Source organism: Muntiacus reevesi, chromosome X, assembly GCF_963930625.1.
Source record: "Muntiacus reevesi chromosome X, mMunRee1.1, whole genome shotgun sequence".
In the NCBI taxonomy this organism is placed as follows: Eukaryota; Metazoa; Chordata; class Mammalia; order Artiodactyla; family Cervidae; genus Muntiacus; species Muntiacus reevesi.
The window spans coordinates 60,911,477-60,930,530 of record NC_089271.1 but is presented as its reverse complement, the minus strand read 5'-3'; the positions used below and the strand labels follow the sequence as shown (position 1 = coordinate 60,930,530).

General features: G+C 46.8%; 2 protein-coding genes across 5 annotated transcripts in view; one reads left to right on the top strand and one right to left on the bottom strand.

The window, feature by feature from the left end:
• Positions 1 to 2,856: 2,856 nt before the first annotated feature.
• AWAT2 (acyl-CoA wax alcohol acyltransferase 2) lies at positions 2,857 to 17,940 on the top strand. The gene is made up of 9 exons (XM_065916739.1): positions 2,857 to 2,941; positions 10,096 to 10,206; positions 10,567 to 10,637; positions 10,883 to 11,087; positions 11,329 to 11,503; positions 12,296 to 12,495; positions 12,709 to 12,854; positions 16,069 to 16,206; positions 17,707 to 17,940. The coding sequence occupies exons 1-9, from the start codon at positions 2,857 to 2,859 to the stop codon at positions 17,938 to 17,940; spliced, it is 1,365 nt and encodes a 454-aa protein (XP_065772811.1).
• The window catches only part of EDA (ectodysplasin A), a 349,218-nt gene continuing 347,798 nt past the window's right edge, over positions 17,635 to 19,054 (bottom strand). For all 4 annotated transcript variants that reach the window (XM_065915720.1, XM_065915721.1, XM_065915723.1 and 1 more), the window contains exon 8: positions 17,635 to 18,237. In XM_065915720.1, coding sequence (XP_065771792.1) covers positions 17,986 to 18,237 — 252 coding nt within the window. In that variant the 3' untranslated portion in view covers positions 17,635 to 17,985. The remainder of the gene's footprint in view (positions 18,238 to 19,054) is intronic.

Sequence of the window (19,054 nt, the reverse complement as noted above, 5' to 3'; positions counted from 1 at the left end):
GCTCAAAACCCCACACTGACTCCCATTTCAGTCGGAGTAGAAGGTCAAGGCCTTACACCCTGTGGCCCTGCTAAGCTCTCTGACTTCACCTCCTCAGCTCCTTTCACTCAGCTCATGGTTTCTGCTCCTCTGCATCTGACAGGCATATCCTCACTTAGGGTCTGTGATCTGGCTGTGCCCTCTGCCTGGAACATTCTCAGTCCAGACAGGAGCATTGCTTGCTTCCTCATCTCCTTCAAGTCTTCGCTCAGATGCCACCTTCTTGGTATGGCCATCTCTGACCAATCCTTTTAAAACTGTAGAGCCTGATCTCCCCACCTAACCCCTCCCTGCTTCCTGTACTCTGACTCCTTCTTACTCTGTTCAATTAATTTTCCCATAGCACTTATCACTTGACAACACGCTATATAATTAGTTTAAGTAATTCATTTCTGTTATCTGTCTTCCCCTACCAGAGTGTAAACTTCATGAAAGCTTGACTTTTTTTTTTTTTATAAATTTGTTTTGCTCACTGATATAACCCAGCTGTCCAGAGCAATCCCTGGCATATACTATGTCTTCAGTAATTATGTGTTGCATTAAGAAACCCCTTCAGTCTTTCACACGTGCATTGACTTGGTCCGCAGCACACACCTGGATGGACTTAGTTGTTTTCACATTTATACATCCCCACAGCGTACAAACATATATTGGAGATGACACCTAGTGAAATGGATATATAAACATGTACTAACAACTAGATAAATATTTAACTTTGTACATACAACACACACACAAAGGTCACATGCGCATATGCCATGCCTGGAGAAATTATATTTTTAAATTTTATTTTTTCATTGTGGCTTTGAGGGAAAAATTTTTGGCAAACTTTTATTATAAAAATTTTTAAGCCTACAGAATGGTTGAAAGATCTGTAGAGCAAACACCAGCTACCTAGACTGTATAGATAATATTTTGCTATGTTCAATTTCTCACACATCTGTCCATCAATATATCCCTTTATCTAGCTGTCAATACCTCCTATATGCATTTCAAAATACATTTCAGCCATCAGTTCTCCTCACCCTTAAACATATCAGCATTAAAGACAGTTCAGTATTTGTTTACTTTTAGGTAAAATTTGCAGCACACAGAGAAATATGTTAGTTGCTCAGTCGTGTCTGACTCTATGCGACCCCATTGACTGTAGCCCACCACGCTCCTCTCTGTCCATGGAATTCTCCAGGCAAGAATCCTGAAGTGGGTCCACTCCCTTCTCCAGGGGATCTTCCTGTCCCAGGGATTGAACCTGAGTCTCCTGCATTGCAGGTGGACTCTTTACCACTGAGCCACCAGGGAGTTAGCTTGACCTACAGAGAAATGCACCAGTCTTAATTGTACATTTGCTGAGTTTTGACAAATGAGTTTTTTTCTCTTTTATGGAAAGAGAAATGGAAATATAGTTTATTTACAATATCGTGTTAGTTTCAGGTGTACAGCATGGTGACTCAGTTATACGCATATATATTCAATTTCACAAATAGGTTATTAGAGAATATTGAGTAGAGTTCCTGTGCTATAAATAAGTTCTTGTTAGTTATTTTGCATATAGTAGTTTGTATTTGTTAATCCCAAACTCCTAATTTATCCCTCCCTCACCTTTCTCTTTTGCTAAGCATAGTTTTATTTTCTGCCTGTGGATCTATTTCTGTTTTGCAAATACATTCATTTGTATTATTTGACAAATGAGTTTTTTACCTGGGTAACTCAAAGGTCTATCAAGACAGAATATTGGATGTCCCTGGTGGTCCAGTGGTTGAGAGTCTGCCTGCTAATGCAGGGGACATGGGTTCGATTCCTGGTCCAGGAAGATTCCACATGCTGCAGGGCAATTGAGTCCTCAAGCCACAACTATGGAATCCCTTGCACCCTAGAGCCCATGTTTTGCAACAAGAGAAACCACTGCAATGAGTTTAAGCCTGAACACAGCAAATAGAGAGTAGCCCCCACCTCAGCAACTAGGGAAAGCCCATGCACAGCAACAAAAACATAGTGCAGCCCAAAATAAGCAAAAAAAAAAATTAAAAAGAGAATATTGTTGTTACTCCCAAAATGTCCTTTATGCCCCTCTCTGGTCAATCTCTCCCAAAATGTCATTTATGCCCCTCCTGGTCAATCTCCTAGCAGAAGCAGCCACTAATTTTTTCATCATAGATCAGTTTTGCCTGTTCTAGGATTTCGTGAACACAAAACAATGTGATACATGTACTCACATTTGTTTATTCATTTAATAGAAAATTTATTCAGCCCCCACTGTAAGTTCAGAGATACACGTCTGATGTCTGTTCATGGGGAGTAATGAATGCTCCTGGACTGAGCAAAAGGCCAAAGATATTTCTAGCTGTGACCTGTGACCTCCCCCGCAATCACATTGTCACTGAAAGAGACCATAAACATCTGGGCCTCACAAACAGAAATGCCGGCTACAGGTGCCGCGTGTGCCTTGCATTCCTCCCTGACCCCTCTCACGCATCCACATTGGCTCTGGAGGCCTCTCAGCAGCCCCACCCCCACCTCCACTCACTTCCCACACCTGAGCTCCATCTACACTTCTCTACACAGGTGTGCAAGTGGGTGTCACAATCTCAGCCCAGGCCTTGCCCAAGTGGGTAAAAGTACAGGTGGGTAGATGGCTGGAAGGAACTGGACAAGCAGAGGCAGTTTGATGTCTTTCGGTCCTGTGGTGGGGGTAGGGGGTGGAGACTAGGCAGGGACTGAAAAATAAAGCACAAAGGGAGGAAACGCCACTGGTCCCTGAGCAATCGGGGCTGGACAGCCGAACAGCACTTACCTGGAGTCACAGGGACCCTGGGCAAAATGGTTTTGCCCTCCAAGAAGGACCTCAAGATCTCCCTGGAGGTCTTTGCTATTTTCCAGTGGGCCCTTAGTGCCTTTGTTATCGGTGAGTCTTCAACCTTTGGCAGGGTGACCAGATGTCCTGGTTTGCCTGGGACTGAGAGGTTATAGGTTTTAGCGGGACTCTGGATGCTGAAACCAGGGTTGTCTCAGGTGAATAAGGACAGTTGGCCACCCCGGCCTCCAGCTTGACATGCTTGGACACAGTCCTTGTGGGATCTGCGAGTGTGCATGTGGGTCTGGGTGCACGCTTGTGCAGGAATGTGTGTGCACATGTGTGTGAGCCACACTTGTGGCTGTTGTGTGTGGTGAGCCCTCCTGAGTCATCATTGGGTCCTGGAAGGCATGTTTGGGAAAGATGGGGAGCAGTTCCACTGAGGCCTGCCAAGGAAATGGGCTTAGCTATGACCTCAGGGACCTGAGCAGACCATCGGAGCAAGACAGTTGTCTTGGTGGCAGAGGGAGCTCTGAAAATCTCTTGTCTGAAAGAATTAATCCATTTATCCATTCATTTTTCACTCTACCCACCCTACAAATTCTTTGTGGAAGTTACTTAGTTGCTGGCCATGGTGCTATAGGTGCTGATGCAAACCATCCCTATGGAAAGGGGACCTGGAACAAAATTCTCATTTTTAAGTGGTTTGGGTGAGTATTGGCTAGAAGCAAGGGGATGAACTAAATGCCCCTACTTGGAAGATATCTGAGAAGGAAGAATGCAGGTGGGCCTTGGGAGCTTGGGGCTTGCTGGTCAATAGGGAGAGTGGGCTAAAGAACAGGGACTGGGGAGCTCAGAGGCCTACCTGGGGTGAGTACCAGGACCCCTTAATGCTAAGAGGAAAAAAAAAGCAGTGTTAACCTAGGAATGATGGGCAATTGGAGCTAGAAGAGGCCAGGAGAAAGGAATTTATATGTACCAGCTACTTACTTAGTGCCAGGCATTTTCATACCTATGGTTTCATTTTAGCCTCCTGCCAGCCTTATAAGGCAGAAGCTATTATTGTGCATAATAATACATACTAATAGCTACACATACACATAATGATTGCGCTTTCTACCCCCACACCAGGCACTGTTCTAAGCACCTAACATGGCTAATCATCTCCATGGTACAGATAAAGGAGCTGAGGTACATGCCATCTGAATGGTCCATCCAAGATCGGACACCTAGAAAATGGAGGAGCTGGCTTGTGCCTGAGTCCACAAGGGCCTGATTCTGGCCTATGAGCTCCTGTCCCTACCGCCTGCATCTCCTAATTTACTGCTGATTTGGAGGCTGGATATGGACATGGCTGTAGTGTACATGTTAGGCCAGAGAGGAAGGAGGAAGCTAGGCCTTCAGTGTATGTACAAATTCCTGACTGAAAGTGGAGAAAAGTCCGCTCCAAATGACCTCTTATTGAGGACCAGGGCCCCAGTTGGGCCTTTCAATCTCCTTCCATGTGACGCAGTCCTTGGGGCCGTTTCCTCAGGAAGGGCTGAGTCCCCTTTCTTGAGTTCTTGTCCTATCTCCACAGACTTGCCTCGTTACCACCCACTCCCCTCACTGCAACCGTGTTCCCATGGCCTAGGAGCTGACACTATATTAGGGGAAGAAGTATGACCAGTATGGACAGCCCAGGCCAGGCTAGAGGATGGAACCTCTAGGCTGGTAGCTCCCCTTTCTCAGTCTAGTCCAGGATGTTACTCCTTAGAGGTAACCACTGTTAACAGTTTGTGTGTATGTAGCCAGAAACTGGGGCTTCCCTGATGTTCAGTTTCTAAAGAATTCACCTGCAGTGCGGGAGACCTGGATTCAATCCCTGGGTTGGGAATATTCCCTGGAGGAGGGCATGGCAACCCACTCCAGTATTCTTGCTTGGAGAATCCTCATACAGAGGAGCCTACTGGGCTACAGTCCATGGGGTCGCAAAGAGTCAGGCACGGCTGAGTGACTAAGTACACAGCCAGAAATTATGGATATACATGTGTGTGTGTGTATATGTGTGTGTGTGTGTGTGTGTGTGTGTGTGTGTGTGTGTGTGTGTGTGTATAGGGCTTTCCTGCTGGCTCAGTCTGTAAAGAATCCACCTGAAAGGCAGGAGACTGCCTGCAATGCAGGAGACTTGGGTTTGATCCCTGGGTCAGGAAGATACCCTGGAGAAGGAAATGGCAACCCACTCCAGTGTTCTTGCCTGGGAAATCCCATGAACAAAGGAGTCTGGTAGGCTGCAGTCCATGGGATTGCAAGTCAGACATGACTTAGTGATTAAACCACCACCACCATCATGCCTGTACACACACACATATAGCCAAGAGGCAAAAAAACAGGGATGTGCAAAACTTAGTCTCTGAGTCAGACTCCCTGTTTTTGAATCACAGCTCTACTCCTTACTATCTGTACTCCTTGAGCAGTTTATCGATCCTCTCTGAGTCTTATTTTCTTCATTTGTAAAATGAGCATGTGAGAGTGGAATAATTGGACTGGCCCATGTATGCTATGGTAACCAACTAATGTGGAAATCTCAGTGGCTTAACTCAACAAATGATTATTTCCTGTTTATGTTAAACACCAAACACAGGTTGGTGGGAGTCTCTGCTCTCTGTGGATACAAATGTTCAGGCTGATGGAGACACCTCAAAACTGTGATGCTGAAAAATGTGGCTTCAGAGATGACCACTGAGTGAGGAGGAAAGGGAACAGGCCTCGTGCACACTCCTTCCTGCCACCACCAGAGTGACAGGTGTAAACAACAATGAGCCTTATTTTCAACTTTGTTAATTATAAAGTATTCTTATGTATTTATTAGCAATTAGCATCTGTCTCTCTGTTAACGGCTCATTCATGACTTTTGTCCATTTTTATATTAAATTTGAGTTGACTCTTAGAGGACATGTAAGAGATAGATGAAGAAGGAAGAGTGTTCAGGGAAGAGAGTGGGCAATTGCTGAGATGAGGGGAGAGTGTAAAGCATTCAAGAAGCTGCCCATTGGTTAAGTAGGATGAGGGGGTAAGAGCTGCAGAACTGATGCTCAATATATATTGAATGAAAGGATGAAAGAGCGGGAGAGGGAAGACAAAGGAGACTGGCAAAAGAGGCAGGAGACAGATTGTGCAGGGTTTGTCAATCATGGAATTGTTTGAACTTCTTCCTGAAGGCCATGGGAGCCAGGACTGGGTTGGACACAAGGCAACGGCATCAGATTGGTAGTTTTGAGAGATCATTACAGCTTTGGGTACCAAACTGATTATAGGAAGAGACTCACTCTAATTCAGGTCAGAGATTGTGGTGATTTGGCCCAGACCAGTCATAATTGTGAAGGGGAGAAGAGGGACTCAAGAAATTGGAGTAGAGTTCATAGGACTTGATGATCAGAAGATGTGGGAGAGAGAAAGGGAGGAGGCGAGACTGAGGGTTCAGGGATCCGTGTGAGCTAGAGAAGGAGCAGGTGGAGCAGAGGAGGAGAGTGGGTGAAAGCAGAGTGAAGACAGAGAGAGGTTTCCCAGAGGGGTCTTAATTAGAGCTTGACTTTGGGCTATATGGAGAGTTAGCCTGGGACAGATAGAAGAGTGTTGGGTCTGGGCTCCCAGGAGGTGATGGTTCCAGTATTTGTCCCTCGAAGCTTTCCCAGATGAAATCTGCAATGGAATCATATCCATTTGGACCCTGATGACCTTGAGACAAGACCATCACACGAAGTCTGTGAGGAAGATAAGGTGGAAGCTGGTGTTGCTAGCCCCACTTGGCCAGTGTGAAGCTCAAAGTCTTGTTTGTGGTCATACTCATGCTAAGGGGCAGGATTTGTGTCACCACCTGAAGCTGCACTGCCTCCCAAGATATCCCCAACACTGTCTGGGTTCAAGCAAAGCCTAAAAGAAACAAATCTCTTCTGGACTAGACCCATGCCTCTTTTTATTTCTTGAGAAAGTCAATTAGTTTTGTAAGAAGTACATCAAAACCTGAAAGTGCTGGCCTTTGCTCCACACTTAGATATGTTCCCTAGAGGCTGCTATTCTCAAATTTGTTAGCTCTTTTTTCCTGGTATTTACCTCCATATGTCTAAACTTTACTATTTAAAATTTCTAAATATTACTATTTTCCAATGTAGCAATTTTAGGCAATATCACTGATTTCCTAATATGGAACATTAGATTTCAGTTCAATATATGCCTTTTCCCCCACCCAGGTTGTTCTACTTAAACCCCGAACTATGACTAGTAAATCTTCTCCATAGTTGAGCTATTTAGTGCACTATGATTATAGTTCTTTTCTTGTGCAACTTCTTGTTTTCTCTGGAATTCATAATTGCTTCATTTTATTTTTTTACCTTTATTTTTTATTTAAAAAGTTTGTTGGAGTATAGATGATTTACTATGTTTAGTTTCAAGTGTACAGCAAAGTGATTCAGTTATACATATACATATATTCATTCTTTTTCAGATTCATTTGCATATATAGGCTATTACAGAATATTGAGTAGAGTTCCATGTGGTATTCAGTAGATCCTTGTTGGTTATCTATTTTATATATAATAGTGTATATATTAATCCCAAGGTCCTAATCTATCCATTCCCCTCATCCATATTTCTCCTTTGATCACCACGTTTGTTTTTGAAGTCTGTGAGTCCGCCTTGTAAATAAATTGATCTATATCAGTTTTTAAAACTTAGGTTTTGCATATGAGTGATGTCATATGGTATTTGTCTTTGCGTGACTTACTTCACTCAGTATGATAATCTCTAGGTCCTTCCATGTTATTACAAATGGTATCATTTCATTCTTTTTTTTTTTTTTTTTTTCTTTTTTTTTTTTTTTTAATTTTATTTTATTAGTTGGAGGCCAATTACTTCACAACATTTCAGCTGGAGAGGGTGTGGAGAAAAGGGAACCCTCTTACACTGTTGGTGGGAATGCAAACTCATTTCATTCTTTTTATGACTCAGTACTATTCCATTCTATATATGTACCACACTGTTGTTCTCCATTCCTCTGTCAACGGACATTTAGGTTGCTTCCATGTCTTGGCTATTGCAAACAGTGCTGCAATGAACACTGAGGTGCATGTAACCTTTCAGACCATGTGTTTCTTCAGATGTATGCCCAGGAGTAGGATTGCTGGATCATATGGAAGTTCTACTTTTAGTTTTTTAAGGAGCCTCCATAATACTCTCCATAGTGGTTGCACCAATTTACTTTCCCACCAACAGTGCAAAAGAGTTCCTTTTTCTCCACATCCTTTCTAGTATTTATTGTTCATAGATTTTTTGATGATGGCCATTCTGACTGGTGTGAGATGATACTTCACTGTAGTTTTGATTTGTATTTCTCTAATAATTAGTGATATTAAACATCTTTTCATGTGTTTTTTGGCCATCTGTATGTCTTCTTTGGAGAAATGTCTGATATCCTGCACATTTTTTGATTGGGTTAATTGCCTCATTTAAAATTTTAGTTATCTCTTAGTTATCTATCAGTTATCAATAATTCATCCCCAAACTCTCCACAAACACGTCAGGAATCTACATGTCTCCTCTCCTTCACCACCACCATTTTTTTTGTTGTTGTTGTGTTTTTATTGTTTTTTTTTTTTTAATTTTACAGTGGGTTTTGTCATACCACCACCACCATTTTTTATTTCCTTGAGGACCTCGCTGGTGGAGCCCAGCAGTCTCCTGTTACAGTCCAGTCTCATGCACCACTGTCACCTCCAGGGCCGGTGAGGCACCCTGGGTGCACAATCTAAGAAGGTGTTCATTCTCAGCACTGTGCAAGTGTTGGGTCAGTATTTGCCTGACTCCGAGAGTGAATGTCTCCTTGAATTTTGTGCCCTAGGTGCCACGCTCTCCTCACTCTATTCCTGGCCCTGCTCACTTCCTTCCTTTGCTGGATTTCTTTTTACCTGGCTCCCATGCTATCCTCTGTCTTGCTTTACTCCCTCATTTTTGTGGAGCACATCCTCCAGTAGTTTCCTGAGAAAGGGATGTAGGAAACAAACTCTCTGACTATATGTCTGAAATTGTCTTTATTCTCTCTTCATACTTGATTAATAATTTGGCTGCATATAGAATATCCTATCTGTGTCTAGTGTAAGTATCTGAGTCTAGAGTCTCTTTGGTTCATTTTATTTCAGAGAATAATCCTCCCATTGCCCAGCTATATAGTGAAGGAGAAGAGGTCTGGGGTTTTAGCTACTTCTTTGATAGACTTTCCATTAAGCCCTGTTACATCTGCTTTTTGTAACACTTGGTGTTTCCAAATTCTGAGTCTTTCCTAGATTCTCCAGTGGAAACAGGCTTACTCTTGTAGACACTCCCCCTTGCAAGTCACTACATTTCAACTTTCTTGTTCTCAGTCAGTTAATCCCTCCTCTGCCCACTGTCCAGCACGCAAACATTTTGCTGATAGCTTTCAGTCACCTTTGGCATCTCTCTGATTCTTTTTCCTTGCAGAATCTCTATCTTTTAAAACATCCTTGTGATAATTTTCATGAGGCTGCAGCAAGGAGTCATGATAAAACTTGTGTTCATTCTGCCATGTTCAATTAGGAGTGCTTCATGTCTTTTCTAACCTTTCTTTTGACCCCCTTTCTCTACCTGTCTTATTCACAGTTATTAAAAAAAATGAGTCCAGTAAGAATCCTGAGCATGGCTCCCTGTGACTCACCTCCATGAAGTCTGTCCTAACTACTCTAACCTACATTGTTCCTATTTTGTTAGAGCTCAGCATGGTCCATACCATATTCTGGTACATGCCAAGTTGCATGCTCCCAACCTGGCTGAAGGTTAGTTATCATCCTCTTTCTCTGACATTCTGTTCACCTTCTCAGAGATGTTATGGAGAGTTGGAGGAAGACTGTTCCTGGCTCTGTCTCTCCAGGACTCCTAAATTCTGGTGGCCAAATCAATGTGAGCCACCACTGGCTCCCTGCCATTGACTGCAGCCCAGAGTGCTGCTGGTGCAGGTCCTGGGGGGAGAGGGCTGACTGCATGGAGCACAGTGGGGGAGGAAAACACCTTGTCTCCTAGACTCAAAACAAGTTCCCAAGGCTAGAGCAGATGCTGGGGCTCTGGGCATGCAGGCAATGTGCTGGAGTGAGGAGGTAAGAGGGTCATGTGAGCCCGGCTGAGAGTGCTTGTTACCTTGGGGTAGACATAGCCCCAGAGGGAGGGCAAGTGTGAGGCACTGTTTGCAATTCATTTACTCTGGCCTGGGCTCCCTCCAGTAATCACCGTGATCGCTGTCAACCTCTACCTGGTGGTGTTCACGCCGTACTGGCCCATTACTGTGCTCATCCTCACCTGGCTGACTTTTGACTGGAAGACCCCTGAGAGAGGTGAGGGCCCTGGAAGGGCTGTTGCCACTCGCCACATGCTCTTTCTTTCTCTCCTTATACTCCAGCCAGTTCCCTGGCAGCCTTTCAGCCTGACCTTGTCTGGGCTGGAGGTGAGGGAAGGGGTCTTTTCAAGACGCTAGTGAGGCCCAGGTGGGAACTGGAGTGGGCTAGGGGAGGGGCGGCTAGTACAGCAGAGAGCTAGGGCTGTCCCAAACAGGCCCTGAAGTTCATTCCCAGCCTGGTTGTCACTTAAGGGGGCAGGAAACAATAAGGGGTGAGGGCACCCTGAGACAGGCCCTAAAGGACTCTGAAGAAGACAACAGGGTGGACAAAGCTCAGCTGTATCAGCTTTGTTTTCAGGTGGCCGCCGGTTTACCTGCGTGAGGCAATGGTGCCTGTGGAAGCAGTACTGTGATTACTTCCCACTCAAGGTGAGGAGTCCCAGATCCCCACTTGGGCCCCAGGTCCAGTCCTGACTCCCTGTGGCAGCAGCTGGGTCAGGGCAGGGGGCGGGGGCATCATTCACATTGAGGCCCATGTGAATGAAGCTCCCCAGAGTTGTGTGTTACCCCATCTGCACGGCCAGACATGGCAGCCCTTTCCTTTCTAGGTCTCTGGCCAAAAGAGAGGAACTCTTCCTTGGCTATATCTCTCTTGACTCCACTTTCCTCCACAGCTTCTGAAGACTCATGATCTCTCCCCCAGCCTCAACTACATCGTCGCCTGCCACCCTCATGGGGTCATGTCCCATTCATGGTTTGGCCACTTTGCCACAGAGATGTCAGGCTTCTCCAAGACGTTCCCTGGCATGACTCCTTATATCCTCACACTGGGGGCCTTTTTCTGGGTGCCTTTCCTCAGAGAATATGTCATGTCTGTAGGTGAGTTGGCTCCTGGGATGGAAAGCTGAAGAAATACATGGCTGCCTGAGAAAGAAGTATTGGGTGAATAGGTGAGAACAAGGCCGGCTCTGTGATCCCCTCTGGTCTGAAAAGCTACCTTAGGCTCAGCTGCCTAAGAGAGCCCTTCCCTAAGGAGGGTTCTTCCCACCTTAGAAGTAGGGAGGAAAGTTAAGAGGTTTAGTAGGTCACCAATGATCTTTTGGTTTTTCCTGACCACCAGGGGCCTGCTCTGTGAGCCAATCCTCCATAGACTTCTTGCTTACCCGTAGAGGCACAGGCAACATGCTGATGGTGGTGGTTGGTGGTCTGGCTGAGTGCAAATATGGCTTGCCTGGATCTACCACTCTGTTCCTGAAGAGCCGCACTGGCTTCGTACGCACAGCCCTTCGGCATGGGTAAGGACACTTCTGGTCCAGACTGGGGAAATGGGATCCAAAAGCCCAGCAGGGAAGGAGGACGAGGTTTTGAGGAAATGATATTTAAAGAGGGAGGGGTAAAACCGCTTCTGTGGTGGAGTAGAGGCTGGGTCAGGTTCTAGAGGCATTTTTGCTTTTGAAGAAAGGCCAGCAGGCCAGCCTGGAACCTGATCTGCCTCAGACTAGCATCTCATCTGGACCAGTCTCTCTATAAAAAGGTGACTGGCTGCAACTGTATGTCAGAGAAAGCCAAAATTCCCATGTGGGTGAAAGGGAAGAAACCAAGAAGAAATGGCCCTTGGCTCCTAGCTTCCAGTGTCTCAGACAATGTGGGTTTACAGAAGGGTCTGGGACTCACTGGGGTGTCCCTGGTGGCTCAGATGGTAAGGAATCTGCCTATGATACGGGAGACCTAGGTTCGGTCCCTGGGTCAGGAAGATCCCCTGGAGAAGGGAATGGCAACCCATTCCGGTATTCTTGCCTGGAGAATCCCATGGACAGGGAAGCCTGGCAGGCTACAGTCCATGGGATCACAAAGAGTTGGACATACAGAGCGACTAACACACACACAATGGGACTCGCTTCCCTTAGCTTGCAGGCAGCCTGGGGTAGACCACGCATTGATTCCACTTAGCTTGGACCTGGGTCCAGCTGGGTTAAGGGCTGAAGGAACTTACAAGGAGACCTAGGGAGCACTGGTGGTCAGCATGTCTCACTTTTGGTAGGGGCCCTACATTTCTAACCATCAGAGAATATGCTTTTCTTCTTCAGGGTGGCTCTAATTCCAGCCTACTCTTTTGGGGAGACAGAACTCTACAATCAGTACATTTTCACCCCGGGGGGCTTCATCAATCGCTTCCAAAAGTGGTTCCAGAGTATGGTGCACATCTACCCTTGTGCTTTCTATGGGCGTGGCTTCACTGAGAACTCCCTGGGCTTTCTGCCCTATGCTCGGCCTATTACCACCATTGGTAAGTGGTCTCTTCAGCTGGCAGTCACGTCTAGGACACAGGATCTGGTTCCAATACTAAACCTTGGCTCTGGCCATGTTCAGAGGCAGGGAGGCTGGCCAGGATGTGTGTAGGGTGGGGGGAAGCATGGGGGAGAACCTGGGCTGGAGGCCAATTCTGAGGAGTGAGCCACTCTGATGCTCTTTCCTTTAACTTCTCCATCTCCCCTGGCAGTTGGGAAGCCTCTACCACTGCCCAAGATTGAGAACCCAAGCAAGAAGACCGTGGCTAAATACCACGCAATCTATGTGGATGCCCTGCGCCAACTGTTTGACCAGTACAAGACCAAGTTTGGCTTCTCAGAGGCCCAAGAGCTGGTGGTAACTTGACAGGCATCCTCCATGGCCTCTCAGTCTGGTTGGAAGGTGTGGAACAGGTGAACAAGAGGACTTTTGTGTGACTCCTGCTCCTGACTTGGTCAGTGCTTGGAGTGATGGGTTTGTGTGTGTGGGTGCCTGTTTGGCTGTTTTCTGGATCCCTCTTCTTCCTTCATCTCTCTTTCCAGCTCTTCTCTGACTTTACCTTGGGGTTACAAGGAGATGACCCCAATGACCCCAAAGGTAGGGAAGGCCCTGGGGAGAGGTGTCCTGAAACCTCCCTCACATGCACCCACTCAGCATCAGAACTGAGAAAAACAAGAGACAGAATAAAAAGCCCACCTCTGATACTGTCTGTGCCCCAACTAGCCTGTTCCCTAGGATCCCTGCTCTTGTCTCTTTCTCTTCAGCTATTAAGCAGCCCCATCTTCTGGCATCAAGGCTTCTCCAGGACTGGCGGCCTTGAGATCCACTGGACTTTGAATTCAGGCCCCTCCACCTTCAAACCCTGTGACTTGAAACAATCAGTCTTCTCTGAGTCTGTTTCCTCATCTGTAAAATGAGACAAATATTTCCTCCAGTGCTTACTTCAAAGGTTGGTGGGATGATAATACTGAATGTGATTGAACTTTGTATACTGGAGAGCTACACAAAATTATTCTCCAACCATTTTGCCCACTTCTTAACCCTGAACAAACAATGCCCTAAATGTCATGACATCTCAATGTTTAGAATAAAGTTTATCCAATTAAAAAAATTCTAATCTATTTTTATTTTTTTCAAGTTTTTCTATTTTATTTTTCATTTATTTGCCCCTCAGCACTGACCCTCTCTCTGACTGGAGATCAAACCCATGCCCCCTGCACTGCAAGTGAGGAGTCTTAACCACTGGACAGCCAGGGAAATTCCTAATTTTTAAAGAAGAAAGTTGACACTGTAGGATCTTATGAACAGTTGTTTGAAAGTTTAGGTAACCTTTCTAGTTGGATGAGCTTGGGGAGCTACTTTAACTCTTTGTTGGTCTCATCTGCAAAATGAGTGATACGTCATGGGGAGCTGGAGGCTGGATCTACCCAAGCTGTTTTGGGCCCAGGACTGAATAATGTTACAGAAGTCAGGGTCTCAAGCTGAGGGTGACTCCCTACTGTGTCTTCACTTCAGGAAAATGTTTGTTTTTGCAGGACCCCTAGCCTATTGGACATGCAGTTACAGGAAAAGACCCAGGTGATGGGGATGGGTGCATGTGGGCTGGGGCACAGAGAGGATATGGGATGTTCTGACAGGAAACTCAGATCACCTTGCTTCTGCTGTCCCTTCTGAAATGGGTGCCTTGGTTCTTCCCCAAGTTCATGTGTGGTGTCAAAGGAGCATGTAGTGGAATTCCCTGGTGGTCCAGTGGTTAGGATTCTGGGCTTTCAGGAACCTGCTGAGGGCACAGGTTCAGTCCTGGTCAGGGAACTAAGATCCCACAAGCCGCCCCAACCCCCCCAAAAGCACCTAGCAGGTAGGAAGTACTCAAGCTGATTTTAAGAACAAGGGGAAAAAGCTTTATTTGCAAGGAATAAACCATTAATTTACACAAACTTACATCCCGGTTTATATACATTATGTATAGTTTATATACATAGTATCTCACACTGGATGCTGATCCCCAAAGCAGCATTGGGCCTGCTCCAGGCCATCCTCACCGTGCAGCCCTTCCCCTGTCCCAGCTGGAAGCTTTTTGACAAAAGAAATGACATATCCCAACTCCACTTGGAGAGAGACCCTAAAATGGATTACAAGGAAAAAATCCAGTTCCTTTTTTGTGCTCACATGGCCTAGGGAAGACTTCAGGCAGGGGTGGGTCCTGAGGTGGCCCCAGGACTCCCTGCAGTTGGGCCTGTCCGGAGGCTTCCATCCTGAGGCAGAAGCTGGGGGAAGCGCCCTGGGGAAGGAAGCATTCTGACAAAGGCTGTGGCCATGCATTCCCTACCTGGCCAGGCTCTGGAAGGGGGCCAAGCACTTCCAGCCTTGAAACTGTGGGTTGCAGAAAGAAGGGGGCTGTGTGGGACACAGACTGTGCCTCCCTCACCTTGCTGAGTCTGGAGATTGGGGCCCCTCACCTCAGGAAGGTCGCCTTCCCTCTCTGGACCTCAGTTTATACATGAGTAGGGTAGAAGGTAGGTTGGGCTAGATTACTTATAAGGGCCTCTCGCGTTCTTAATTTCTCTGAATATATATGCATCCACCAGAAGTTACATAAAACACACATATTCACACATGGCTCAAACTCTTGGTTCACCTTCAGGGTTCCTAGCCCTTTACTGCTCATCAAAAGAAATCTGGCTCAGGATGGATGAAGGGGGTCCCCAACAGCTGCCTTTTGTGCCAACTTTGGCTGTTGGAGCCGGAGCAGCTGGCAAAGCCCCCACCATGCAATTCTCCTTCAAATCTCTGTCTTCCACTTGCTCACAAATGTCCTCATCCCATCCTCTGTGCTAGCCTCAGCTTTCTAAAGCCATGTTGGTGTAATTCCAAGGGGGTGAATCTAGCTCCACATTCTCTTAAGGGTAAATGACTTCAATAACTTTGCAGCAACAGAGCTCCCCGGCTACCTCTGGCTTCCCTCATCACCCCTCTCCCTCCAGAGTTGCATTTGAAGGGTCACAATGAATAAGAGTCCTGTGTAAATCCTATTTTCCCTCTAATCCCCTCCGTACCTGGAGAAGAGGGCTGGTGTCAGAATGCCCTTTAGTGGCACAATTAGGAAGTCTTTTGCTTCCCTTGTCTCACACCCTTTTGACTTTAGATCCAGACTTCTCTTGGGTTTTCTTTGCATCCCTGAGAGATCCTGGTAATACAGAGGTCTCTGTGGTATGGCAGAAAGAGATAAGGAGTCACTCTGTAGCTGTGGGAAGTGACCAGCTCCTGTAACTTGTCTGAAGGGTAACCAGAGGAAGCCCTTGTCCACAGGAGGGGCTCCATGCACAATGGTTGGTTCATTGGTTGGTTCTTTCATTGGATGAAAGAACACAAGGGGTATCTGTTCTGTGGGTACTGGAGGCCTGCTGCTTGGGCATGCTACCAAGACGATTCTTCTGAACACAAAAGCTCTAAGGCTGATGGGGGTTTCCCAAAGAAATGGCCTACTCTTTTGTCCCAGAGCCTTTGGCAGTCAAAAGAAAAGGCACTACCATCAAGGAATGAAAATGAGCCTCTCTGGGTTTCTCCCTAGGTCCCTCAAGGATTTGGGGTCCATATTACCATTTTGATTGGTTCTCTCTTGGATTCCAAATTCAAAACAATGCTGGGGAAGAACAGAAGAGCTTCACAGTCAGACCTGGTTGAAAGCCCCAGGTATGACTTAAGTTGGGTGAGATCCTGCTCAAAGCACTCAACCTCTGAGCCTCGTCTAAATGATGGGTTTGGTAATATTATCAATGGAGAAAGAGAAAATACAAACTTTAAGGAGAGGTTCTCATCAGATTCTGCTAACTGAGGGCTTTCTAAGGCACTTTATAGGATCTGGGGTCAAACACATGCTTCAAGCTTGCCTCATCTGGGGTGGGAAGGCTATCATTAGCAGCCAGATAATGGTGGAATAGCTCACTCCCTCTTGCTCTGATCCTTGAAGGGCCAAGCAGCATAGTTTCTTGGAAAAGGAAGGCACAGCAGGGAAATGAGTACCTGTTGTTCTTGGTGGATTTCAGCTGCCTGAAGGACCTTACTCCCTCTCTCTGCAAAAGGAAATTTGTTCTAGGAGTAAAAGTAGCAGATTCTGCAAGACTGGCTCTCTCAGCTTTGGGCTACAGACCCAGCACCCAGACTGGGCCCAGACAGTTAGAAATAAGACCCTTGAATGATCCTATCATATGATTCGATGGGAAGCTTGAGGGTGGGGGAAAGGTGTCTTTGGGCCTGACTAAAGGGCATAAGCCTGCCCATTGCCTAGACACTGCCTCCTCTTGAGTCTGGATTCAGGGAAGCAGCACTGGAATCTATGGTGACTCTTCTGTGCTGTGGTTTTCTGGAGCCAGAGAGAAGAAAGGGGGTGGTATGTGGTTAGTAGGGCATCAGTTGTTGTCCTTTCAGACAAGGTCTACGCTAATGATCACTTGAATTGCAATACACTTGAAGAAAATCCTGTCCCATCCCTAGCTCTTACCCTTTCTGGGTCTGATAGAAAAGCTCTGCCTTGCTGATGCCCAGGGTCAGTCTAGGGTTTGGGAATTTTAGTAGGCTAGCATGGCAGCTGCCTAGATACTAGAATTTGAAGGCACTTTTGGAGGTCATCCAGTCCAATTCTTTGCCCCCAGACATAGCTCAACTAGATGAATACTTGTGCTGCTTAATACATGGACAACTTCCTTTGTGCCCAGGTAATCTAAAGAGTATCTCAGACTCACACAAACACAGGTCCTGGGATAGGCACCAGTCTCAGACAGAGGTAGGCTCTGGAGAGGAAAAAAATGGGAGTTCTCACCAGGCTGGGAAAGGGACAATTGTGCAGGGACCCGGGGAGTTTTCTGAGCTTGGAACACAGCTGTAAAAAGACATGTGGCCCCAAGCATGGCCTCTGGTTCTTATACAGGCAGGTGTATGGCCATGCCCTGCAACTGCTTCAAGGAAATGCAAATCTTCTCTCCCCAAAGCCCTGCCAACTGCTGGCACACAGATCAGCAAGACTGGGAAAACATCTGGCAGGCTTCTCCCCTGGTTTCTGCAACAACCACCTGCATTTTCCTCCTTGCTCCTCTCCTTAGGCTGCAATGTTACCATCCCACCCCACCCCTGTCCCCACACACACCCTTCGAGGTCAAAGGCTTGCCCCACAGTTTGGGCTGTATTGTTGCTACTTCTTGCCTCACTTTAGTGCAACAGAAGCAGTCAGTGGGGAGCCAAGGAGGAAGGTTCTGCTTCACGCCAACCCTGGGGCTTCATCAACTGTCCTGTTCATTCCTGGTCAATCTGGAAAGTCAAGTTGGCCTTGTCATCTTGGAATTACTGGGGAATAAATAGCACTGGGAAATTTTTCTCTGCGGCTGTGACACCCACATACCTCATTCCACAGCAGCACTTAGAGGTTCTGGGAGTCCTAGCTCCCTAACCTGGGGTAGGGGCATGGGCAGGGGCAAAACGAGGTTGGAGGGATCTAGGATGCAGGGGCCTCGCCCAGCCTGATGGCCCCGAAGAAGGTGGTGTGCTTGCTCATGTTGATAGAGATGTCAGCGTGTACCATCTTCACGGCAATCTTCTGCCGGGCTTTGAGGAGGCAGACACCTGCTGTATAACAAGTGTTGTAGTTGGTTTTGCCTGTCTCAATACTGCGGGTGCACTGCAGGAAGGGTTTCTCGTCCACCACCACCTCATAGCTGGCAAAGTCAGTGAAGTTGATGTAGTATACCTGGGGGAGAGGCAACAAGAAGGGATTGGGGGCGAGCAGAAGGAGAGGGTGGGGCCCTCCCTGGTGACCAGTAGACAGGACCCACTCATGCGAGTTGCCACTGTGCCCTGTGAAGGGAACAGTGCCACCTGAAGACACGCTAGTTAGACAACAGGACAGGTGGGGTGACAGGTTTATTCACTGTCCTGCTTCCCCTCCATTGGGCTCAGGGGGCTGGAAACCTTCCTTTCAATAGCACATGGTGGGGGGAGACTCTGCAAGGGTCAGAACCACGCCTCATTCACCCCTTTACCTCCTCTAGCTCCCTACCCCCGCCGGCTGCTCTCTTTGACCTTAGTGTGAAGCACAGTTCTCCTCACACACTAGGAGCTCTATCAGTGCTGCAGACACAAATTACTACGAATCAATTTTCAATTTTTAGCCCCAGGAACTATTTCTAGATAAACTTAGCCTCTTTTTTTTGGGGGGGGGGTGTGGGGGCGTGGGGGGATGGGGATGGGCAAGAATACTGGAGTGGGTTGCCATTCCCTTCTCCAGGAGATCTTCCTGAGCCAGGGAACGAACCCAGATCTCCTGCACTGTAGGTGGAAAGCTTTACCACCTGAGCTACCAGGGAAGTCTCTGTAGATAAACTTCGAAGTCATTGATTCCCCTAAGAGGGTGTAGGAACAATTTGTGGATTCTTCAGTTCTTTCTGCTCGTAGCTCCCCTGCCCTGCTGCTGAATTTCTCTCTGATTCTCCCAGTACCCCTTGGTCCTCTCATCTACTGATAGAAGAACAGGTCCAGAGAGATGGAGAGCGATCCGTCACAAATGA

Excerpts from the sequence above, each read along its gene's own strand:
- AWAT2 (XM_065916739.1), top strand. The coding sequence starts at position 2,857 with ATGGTTTTGCCCTCCAAGAAGGACCTCAAGATCTCCCTGGAGGTCTTT. Across the intron at positions 11,504-12,295 it reads CGCACAGCCCTTCGGCATGG|GGTGGCTCTAATTCCAGCCT; the intron begins GTAAGGACACTT and ends TTTCTTCTTCAG. Across the intron at positions 16,207-17,706 it reads CCAGGTATGACTTAAGTTGG|TGCAACAGAAGCAGTCAGTG; the intron begins GTGAGATCCTGC and ends GCCTCACTTTAG.